The sequence below is a fragment of the Harpia harpyja genome, chromosome 19 (assembly GCF_026419915.1).
Source record: "Harpia harpyja isolate bHarHar1 chromosome 19, bHarHar1 primary haplotype, whole genome shotgun sequence".
Classification (NCBI taxonomy): domain Eukaryota; kingdom Metazoa; phylum Chordata; class Aves; order Accipitriformes; family Accipitridae; genus Harpia; species Harpia harpyja.
Genome location: NC_068958.1, coordinates 19378322 through 19388321, shown reverse-complemented (window position 1 = coordinate 19388321; position 10000 = coordinate 19378322). Strand labels below are relative to the sequence as shown.

General features: G+C 48.2%; 1 protein-coding gene across 1 annotated transcript; it reads right to left on the bottom strand.

Annotated features, from left to right (window-relative positions):
• Window positions 1-4624: 4624 nt before the first annotated feature.
• MLN (motilin) lies at window positions 4625-8802 on the bottom strand. Its single transcript, XM_052815361.1, is given in 4 exon segments — window positions 4625-4725; window positions 5537-5645; window positions 7038-7154; window positions 8686-8802. Coding segments are annotated over 4 exon segments (351 nt in total). The 3' UTR covers window positions 4625-4717.
• Window positions 8803-10000: the final 1198 nt, after the last annotated feature.

Genomic DNA, 10000 nt, shown 5'->3' with positions numbered 1-10000 from the left:
CCATCTTGTGAAGGCAGGGTTGCTGGTTCCGCCATGTTGGGGAGGTCGGGGGCCCTCTCAGAGAAAGAACGGTCCCGGGCGGGAGCTGTTGCTCATCTCTGGAGAGGGGAAAGGGTGGAGAAATGGAGAAAGCGAAGGGCAAAAGCAGCCTTAGCATCTGGGGCCGGCCAGTGTCAGCGCTTCGTCACTCTGGGGGACCCTGCTCATGAGCAAACAGGGAGCTTGAGCACCTCTCACCTCACTCTGAACAAGCTACACTGATGTTTTAACACTTTTAGGGACATCTATGAGGAGAAAGAAGTGTCTTTCCCAGCCACCTGCCACCCCCCACACACGTTTGCCTCATACCTCTCATCGCTGCCAAGTTACAGTCGTTTAACTGGCACCCATCAAGCGGGCTGGAGCTTTGCCACCGCTTTCAGCAGGATCAGGATCTGGGTCCTCGGGATATTTGCCGGGGAAGGAGGTTCCTTGCATACTTTGCAGCCTAAAAAGGCAAAACCAAGCATCGACTTGAAAATTTATTTTGGCAAGGCAGTGATGTACAATAATTGCTTTTTCCTGCTGCCGCCTATAAAGAAAGTAATGAAAGTGGCTGAAATACTGTGGTGTAATATCAGAATTTAATTAAAGATAATGAAAAAGTAGTGATGAATGCATGCGGGCTGTCTGTGCATCGCCGTTTTTATGATCGACGCATGATACCGGAGTGGTGGAAACTTGGCGGTCCCTCAGGAGCGGGACCTGCAGCAAGTGGGAGATGGAAGGGGCTCCGGGTGAGCTCAGCACGGACACCCACCGCTTGCTGCCGTGAGGCTGGGGATGCTAAACTGTGCCTCTGCGACATAAAAACTTCTTCAGGGATACCCCTCCTCTCACGCTCACTTTGCTGCCGTGCCCTTCTTGTTTAGGGCACCAGAGAAATCTTGCCTCGCTCTTCCTGATTTATGCAAGAAAGCAGCAACAAGATGCTGAGATTTGTTAATCTGATTAGCAACAACAAATACATACTTAGTAGAGGCCAGGGAGCCCATTAAAAGAGCATACTCCGTTCCGATGGGAAGTGTCAATGTGCTAAGCCAAGCCCCCCCTGCTCACTAACAGGAATGCACACCTGACAGCTAATAATTTGGAGCGGTGTCTAATATAAATACAGAATTAGAATATCCCCTTAGTACACAGCTTCTCTAAGCTCGTAGCTTTCAATCTGGAGAAGCTCTGCCTAGACATGCAGATGCATGCTGGCATCTAAGCCTGAGCTGATACAAGCCCATGAATTAAGTGAACTCCTCTTGCTTTGGAGAAAAAGGACAATAGCAAGAAAACTAAAACTATCCTTTCAACTTCTTGTGTTTCTGGAGGTCAGGAAAGTTACACTAGGACAGAGTTTGGCCCAGCAGCCTCATTGCATGTCCTTTGGAGTGGAGAACATGGGAGTGCTGCTCGAGAACTGGAGGGCTGGGGAAAAGCTGTGATTCCTCTGAAAAAGGGAAGTTGGCAGCGCCTATGCTCAGCAGGAACAGATGCCTGTTCTCTGTGGAGAGAAATCCACAACCCCTCTCACTTCCTCCCTAGCAAGACAACCCTCGGGAGCATCCCTGCCTTCCCTGGAAGATATCTGGACACCACGGAGAAGGCAGCAGAAGACAGCCCTCTGTCTCTTAGACGTGACAGAGCCTATATGCCCACGGACAATCACCTATTTGTTCCCACCACCTTGCCCGCAGTGCCAATGATGAGGCTGATGGTGGATTTTCTGCCTTTTGCAGCCCCACAGCTCTGGGCAGCAGCAAAGGCTGCCGGGGTGAGCACAGGCCTGCTGATGCTGCAGATGGGCTGTGATGCTCAGAGATGCTCGACAGTGAAAAGCCAGTTTCCCAGCCCACGGTGTAGCTCTCAAATATCTTGGCTGTAAATATCCTGAGCTGGATGTGGGAAGATGGGACAGCGAGGAGGGGGCAGCCTCCACCTTCCCTGCTAGCCCAGAAGCTGCCTTAGGCCTGCTGGCAGTGACTCAGATATCGAATGGCAAGAGCAGGCGTGCCGTGCCGTCTGCTTCTCCTCTTGAAGTAGCAAGACGGGACTGGTGTAAGCAGAGGGGTAGAAATAGATCTGCACCATCTTCATAAGGCGCCTGAAGAGAGGAGCGTGCTGCACCCCAAAAAGCATGGGCAGCAGATGAACCCTTCTACCCCTAATTGAGGGGCTGCTGAAAAAAACCCGACATCCCACACCCCTCTTCTTATCCCATGGCATTTGGACGACAGTCCTGCATATGTCACCAGGGGAAGTGTCAAATCTTACTTGGGAGCCGACTGTGCCAATTTAACACCCTGTCACTCACAGCCACAGCACAGGTGTGACCCAAGAACACCGCTTCTCATCCTCCCGATCATATGTCATGTCCTCAGCCTGCCATGCTTCTTATTAGGTTAGAAAGTCAGTGCTGATTTCATTCTTTTCTCTCCTCCTTCTCTTCCTTTCCCTGCCTCTTTCCCCCAACCGTTTGGCTGCTTATCCTGCCACAAAACTCTTGTTTGGTTTCTGGAGCTGCAAGATCTTCCTACCTGCTTGCAGGCATGGACTCAGGTGCTGCTGGCTGCTAAAGCAGCCTTCCAGGGCACTGTGGATACAGATCCGTCCTGCAACTTGGAGACCATTTTGCTTCTTAACAAGAGATATAGCCCTGACAGTGGGAGTCATGCCTGGGAGGATGGTTGGAGTCCATCCATCTTCTCCTTCCAGCAGAAGAATATCTGCTTCTTTCCCACTATTCAAGCCCCTGTGGCTGGAAGGAATTTAATTCCAAAAGCTGAAGGCCCCCTTGCATTTTGGTGCCTGTTTGGACAGCTCAGTTATTGCTGCAGGACAGGACACGGCGTTCATATGGTTACTGTCAGAACCAGCCATACGTCCCTGAACTCATTTATAGCTGGGTCAACTGGGAAGAGCCATTGGCACAACCAAGGATGGGGGTAAAAGCAGACCTTTGCCGCTGCAGCTTGTCTGGGCCAAAATGTAAGAGCAAAGGGAGATACCCTAGCAAAGTCACATTGGTGGATCTCCTTATGGAAGTCTCTGCAGCATCAGCCCCACCATCACCATGGTGGGAAATGGTCCAGGAAGCAAATCCAAGAGGCTCATGTTCACTTTCTTTCTTGCTATCATTGGGCAACATTCCTTCCTAGATGGCACAGGGTGGAAAAACCACTTGTGTGAAAGAGCTGGGCAAGAGGGGTTGCTATAGAGACAGCTCTGACCTGCAGTGGAGCTTATGTAGGTTTTTAGGAGCAGTCTGCCCCTCAAGGGGAAACTCTCCTTGTTTTCCTATGGCAGTGCAAATTTAAACCTGGGGTAAAGGTTTGGGTCTTTCAGAAGGAATGAGTCAACAGTGCTCCCTTTGAAGTAAACAGCCTTGTCTCTGATCTCGCTGAACACCGGTGTAAATGTGGTGCAGCTCCTCCAGTGATTGCCGTGCTGGATCTCCCATGGATATCACTCCACTGCAGACTCATTTGCACTGGCTGAGCTCCTACCCCAGCAACACATGCAGTTGCTTTCACTTTCAGCCTAATGGAATGTATTATTCTCTATCTTCCAACCGCTCAGACTCATTTATAGTGATTTTATAGCTCAACCTGCCTCAGCAATAATCCCTGCAACCTTTAAGTTGCACTGAGCTGATCAGTCCATGGGCTAGGAGTGTGCCTTTGAATCAAATGTTAAAGCTGGAATCTACTCCGTGCTGGATGTTGCATTATACATTGGGAGATTTCTTTTCTGCTAAGGGATGGCTTGCAGCAGAGAGCATACTGAGGAGTGTTGTTCTAGCACAAACACAGCTATTTAAATGAGCCACAGTGAGAACAGAATTTGTGTTAGGTTGGGAGGATAAAATTGGATTGAAATTGGATATATTCACATACATACCATTGATCTCATCTGTCCTTACTTTACATATGTTGGATTTCCTGCTGCCAATACAGAGGAGCAGCTCTAAAATAAGCCGAAGGTATGTAAATGGAGAGCAGTATGTTCAAGTGGAATTATGATTTCACCTCTAGGTTTGTTTGAGATGCAGAAATAAGGCCAGAGCTCTGCGTTGCTTCACACACACTGTGCTGGTTCGCACCATAGCTATGGGAGAGGTGCTCCTCACAATGATATTCAGATATATATCACCTGGGTGAGTAAGAAGGGGTTAAGAGCACAGGTAGGAACTGCAAATCAGGGCTCCTGCTTTCCCCTAGCAGTGTGGGAGAGAGTGCCCTCCCGTGTCCAGAGTGTGGAGCCTGGTTAGGGACACCCAGGTCCCCCACCCAACACTCCTCACCCTACACTTGTGTCAACCAGTTTGGCTAGGAGGTCCGGTAAATATTTGCCTCAGTTTCCCACATTGCCAAAAGGGAGGGCTAAAATTTATTAGTCCACAAAGATTAATTACTCAGGCTTTGCCATGTGCTTTGCACTTCCCAGAAGGACGGTGATGTTCTCTAGAACTGGAAACCCTCCCTCTCTTCTTTCCCACACTTGCGGCTTGCCATCTGTCTGAGAGGCATGCAGAAAAGAAGACACAAATCCTCCATTTAATTATACTGCGCATTTTATTATCTCACCTCAGATTTTGTTGTTAATCTCTTTTACAGATTTCATTTACATAAGTGGAGTCTTTTAGCTTTAGCAAGTTACATCGCTTTCTTTTCTGATTCTGCAGATATCAGTCAGCTGAAAAGAAAAGAGAGGAAAGAATAAGTGTCCTTAAATTTGTCATTCAGTCTTTCCTAGGCTTTATATATTGTTTCCTCCTCCTCAGCTCCCCAACTAAAAAGCTAGAAGGCAAACTGAAGTCAGCACAGCCAAGACAGAATAACAACTCCCACAGGGATAGAGGGGACCTTCTTTGGAACGTTTAAGCCCAGGTAAGACAAAGGTCCAGAGATAACTCTAGTGAGACCCATTCTACCATCCCTCAAGTCTGCAAGCAGGAATAGCTGCATAACACACTGCCTCTGGATATTTTCTTTTGCAATTCCCATACACTAAGAGCAAAGTCCAGGACTGGATTTGTTAGCACTCAACACCTCGAATTGCAGCTAATTCTAGCTGTAATTAAGTGTTAGTGTTAAGCCCCTGTGCAGGGAGCAAGGTGTTCATGTCTGACTGCAGGTGGTGAGCTGCCTCGCAGGTGTAGCTTGCGTTATAAGCTCTGTTGGAAATTGCACCCTGAAGGCTGAGGACTTTTTGGGAGGAGGAGTAGGGAAGTGGGAAGCAGCGCCAAGGAGAGCTGCTGGGAAGTGTTGCAATGCTGCTAACAGTCAATATCAGCTCTAGGGCACAGACAGCACCCTAGGAGAGTGAATAACCTTCCCAGCAGAAGTGTGTACATGAGAGCTGGTGGGGTATCTGAGGACTCTGTAAAGTGAGCAAACATGACACAAAAGCCCTTCTGAGGAATATAAATATCTCTGTGATGATGAGCTGGTGAGAGGAGGGAAAGGCAGAATTCCCAAGGCAGAAATCAACCTCCTGACCGTACCGTCTGGGGTGTCCTGTAACGTCTCTGCTAGCAGTTTCTCCAGGACATCTTGGTATTTTTCCAGATGCCTTGGGGTGAGCCACATCCCAGCTCTGACAGGAACAGCTAGCTGTGGAGGAAGCCAGAAAAGTCAGAAGGAGAAGATGAGGAGAGCAGAGGGAGGCAGGTTGGGGTGCTTTGACCCCACTTTGCTCAAGTCAGTAGAGGGCCTAGGGCTGATTTGAAGGGAAGAGGATGATCTTTATATGGGTAAAAGCAACATTTTGAAGTCATTGTAATCTTGTGCTGTTAAGAATGCCAAAGTTTTCATGCATTGGATCATCTATGGGCTGACTCAGAAACACAGATAAAGGTACCTCCTGGCAACAGAGACTGTAAAGAAGAAAATTGCTGAACCTTATAACCCTCCACTACCTCACGCCTTTACCCTTCAGCTTTACCGATGCTGGTGAAGCACCCTGCCTTATAGTAAAGACTGAGGATGAGACATCGTCCTGCCTCCAGACTGACTGACTGAGCCAGCTGTGGCTCAGATGCACTTGAAGTAAATAGAGCTGTTCCGGTCATGGCTGGAGGCACAGGAGGGCTTGTGGTTGCAGCGGGGAGGGTGTTAGACACTGGGATGTGCCAGTTATTTAATGCTTTGAACTGTGAATCCTTGCTGTTTAAATCCTATTATTGATCATTGGTGCACCACGTTTGCGAGAGCACTTGCACATTAACCTGCATCTTGGCAAATTCCAGTCTAGCTAGTCCCGCTGCCCATCCTGCTCAGCCTCTCCCGCAGTTTGGGGTGGACCTACACACTCCTTTTGCTGGCAGAGGGAATGGCTGAGCTCACTGCAGGAACGGCTGCACAGACAGGGCAAAGAATTCCTTGTATTCAGGTGGAAAAGCACAATTTTCAGACTTGGCTAACCAGGTAAGCATGCCTTTGAGGGCTTAGACTGGCACTCAAATCCCTAAAATTGGCAATTTTCTGCTCTGTATACAGACTTTGGGGAGGTGTGGCTGTATGGGCCCAAGTTTATAAATAAGGTCTTGCCAGTGCAGAAGACTGTGAGATCAGAGGTGACACCGGGCAGCTAATCTGGAGCTGGGTGAAAAAGTGACAAGTTAAACCAGAACTGAAGCAGAGCTGCAAATTCCTGCTTTGCAGTTGGCTGGTGTTCACTGAATGGCAAAGACAGACCTCATGTTGTTTCCATCTTCCTAAGGGAGAAGCCAGGTGGGTCTGAGGGGTGACCAGGCTGTTGAATGTCCAAGATAATTTGTAGGGTGGAGGTAAAACCCTTCTCTGATGCAACCTTGCTCAGTTGCCTGGCTGGGCTGGCAGGAAACGGGTAGTGTTCCTTTATATTGACTGTGAGCTCCCTGATAACAGCCACTGTCTTCTCAAGCAGCACCACCAAACACTCCTCAGTGTGCTGTGGGCTGTCTCTTGGGCTACTTGTCCCCCTGTGTGTCCTCGTGGGCTCCTTAGTTGTATGGTTCAACGTACCTGGATGGTCTTGACCTTGTTGACATCCGTACCGGATTGCTCAGAGAAGCCTTCCTCTTAGAGCTGCTGCAGTGAGGTCAGGGATTTCTTCTGCCCTCCTTTGTTCCTCTCCTTTTCCTGCAACTTTACAGTAGAGAGGAAATGGGGCAGTGGTGCTGGGAGCAGCATCCTGCGGGTACCAAACCTGCTCTGCACCATATCAACAGTGTGATGCCCAGCAGCCAAGAGCCAGCGGAGCTGGGCACAAAACCAAAGGGACTGGAGGTCTAACCGCTGCCTGGAACCAATGTGGCATCCTTCCCCAGGGCCACAGCTCACTGGAAAGGGACCCATCAGCTGTGGCCAGCGTGGCCTTGAGGACTGTAATTCTGACATGCAGCAGAGGCTGCAATGTTGGGTGTAAGGTTGGGTTACAGGATTGCATGTAAAGATCTGTAGCAAACATGACACTCCTAGGCGACTACTTTGATCTGTGCAAGATAACACTGTCAGCAGGATGTGGTAGCCAAGTATGCTGACCTTACAGAGCTATTCCAGAGGCCTGGTCCTGGTGCTGTCCTGTAGCAGTGGCAATGAAGTTTAATGAAAGCCTGCACAGCCTCAGTGCAAATGGAGAGCTCTGTACAGACGTTACATGTTTTACCAGCCTTTCTTGCAGGTCTCTAAGGTCAGTGCTTTCCCATGGGGCTAAACTTGGCTTCAGGACCCTCCCTTTCTTCCCAGGCCAAAGAGAAAAGCCAAAGTTGCTTTGGGATATGACAAACACGACAGGACATGTAAAATGCAGTGAAGGCTGTGGTCAGTGTCAAACTGCCTGCTTGCTGTGCACTTCCTTTGGTTTGAATGTGTGCTCAGAGGAGGAAAGGCAGCCTTTCGAAGACTGATTTCACCCACGTACATCTAGGAGACCCTCAATCACTAGCACATACATAGCTACAAGGGTTGTGATGTATGAACAACCAATCTGGAGACTGTGCGTGGGTCCCCATCATCTTCCTCAAGGAGGCTGAAGGATGACTGTACTCCCCACAAAAAGCAATTGCTATCCAGTGAGCAGATAGGTGTTGGAAACAAGATTTCTCCCCAGTATCAATGGGTTGTTTCATGCGGGGGAAGCTCACTTCGGCTGTGTTTAGGAAGACGCAGTCTCTGAGGCTGCCTGCCTGACACCTTTCAACAGTATTAGTTTCACATCAAAAGAAAAAACATTCTCCTCTCTGCACATCCCAGAGGTGACAACCATCTGGAGGATGGTTAATTATTCGTTACAACAAAAAGACCCATCAGTATGGTGATGGGAGGCTGCAGCTACTCTATAAAAATTACAGCCACTAGCATGGAAGAAAGAAAAACAAGACCCACTAGCTGCAGATGATAACCCACACAGGTCTTTAGTTCTTATGTAAAGGAGTTCAGGCTCTTCCTTTCTAGTCTCACATCTTGAAAGTTGTCTCTGCCCTCTCCCACAGCCCTTAACTTTGGGACAAGTGAAGGACTGCCAGTATTATAGTATCTCCTATTTGAACAGAAGGGGCAGATGATGGGAATGACAGTGGCACAGTGTGCACTGACAGAGCTTGGGGGATGAGGGAGGAAGAAACACCTTTCCTGGTTTATTCAGGGCTCCAGCCCCTGTCTTAGGGGTTACCTGCATTTTCTGGAAGTCACTTTTGGTGAAAAAGGGCACGAAGCCTTCGGTCTGTTCAGCCAACATGGACACCACATACACCAAGAGCAAACTGGCCACCACCTTCTTTGAAACCATCGTGAGAGTCTGAATGACACAGGAAAGAAGATACCAGTGTGATAATAGATGGGCCATTTGACAAGAAACTCCTTTGGCTTTTGATCAGCTGCAATCAAATTTATCCACCAGCTAACTAGAGGTATATTTACTCTTTCAGTTGCTCCTGAGCTGAGAAAAGAAGTGTCTTGACTGACAATTCTCCTCTCAAACCTTTTTCTGTAATTCTCCTCTCCTCTCTTGAGCAACATCTCCAGAGACTTCAAGCCCAACCCTTCAGTACTGCTAAAAACTCCTTCTGTTCTGCAAGCTTTAGCCCCCTAGCTGTCCTGGTTTAAGACCCGCACACATCCAGAGCAAAACGCTCCCATCAATCCCACTGACAGCAAGGGAGACGGAGTGATGCTGTAAGAGAGAAAAACCTTAAGACAGCTGTTTTGATAAATTTTGTTTTCATATTCCTCACCCCTGAAAACCTTCCTTGATGGACTGAATCTTTTAATAAGCCTCACTGGGTCCAAGAGAGCTGGGAAGGGCATTTGCCAGCCCAGTTCCATAAAAGCCTAGTATAAAGGGCTTTAAAAACTACCTTCTGAAGTGATTTAACAGCGACTTCACGTCAGAAGAGGACTTACATAAACATTAAATGTTCTCTTTAAATATTAAAATATTCTCTCTGGATAAATTTAATGAAGTCTGGTCCCACTTACTCTTAACTACTCTACCTGATTGGAGCCTGATCCTTAATTAGTTTCAGAAACCTCTTGGTTTGGATGTTATTGAAAAGACATTGTTAGGTCAAATTTGACCCTTAAATTAGATTTCCCATAAATATCAGCTAGTATTGAACTGAAGGCCAGTGGAAGTTAATAAATATTCCCTTTCCGTAGCACTTGCCAATCACATCCCTCCGCTGTGTGCCAGGCCAGCTGCGTGATGGTGAGCAAAGGAGGCTGTAGCTTCTTTCCTCTCCCTTGGCGCTGCTTAGGGCAGCTCAGGTGCCATCTCCCCCCTGCCCACCCACGCTGGGTCATCAAAGCTATCAACTGCACCGGGACATCGCCCTGAGCGACCCAAGCAGATGTGCTGCAGTGATCAAAAGAGGATTTCTCAGGCCCTCCCCTTGTAATACAACATGTTGATATGCATATGTGCTGATAACATGGTGTTATCTCAGTAGCGTCAATCTTTTGTGCCTCTTCATTTGTTCTATTACTGC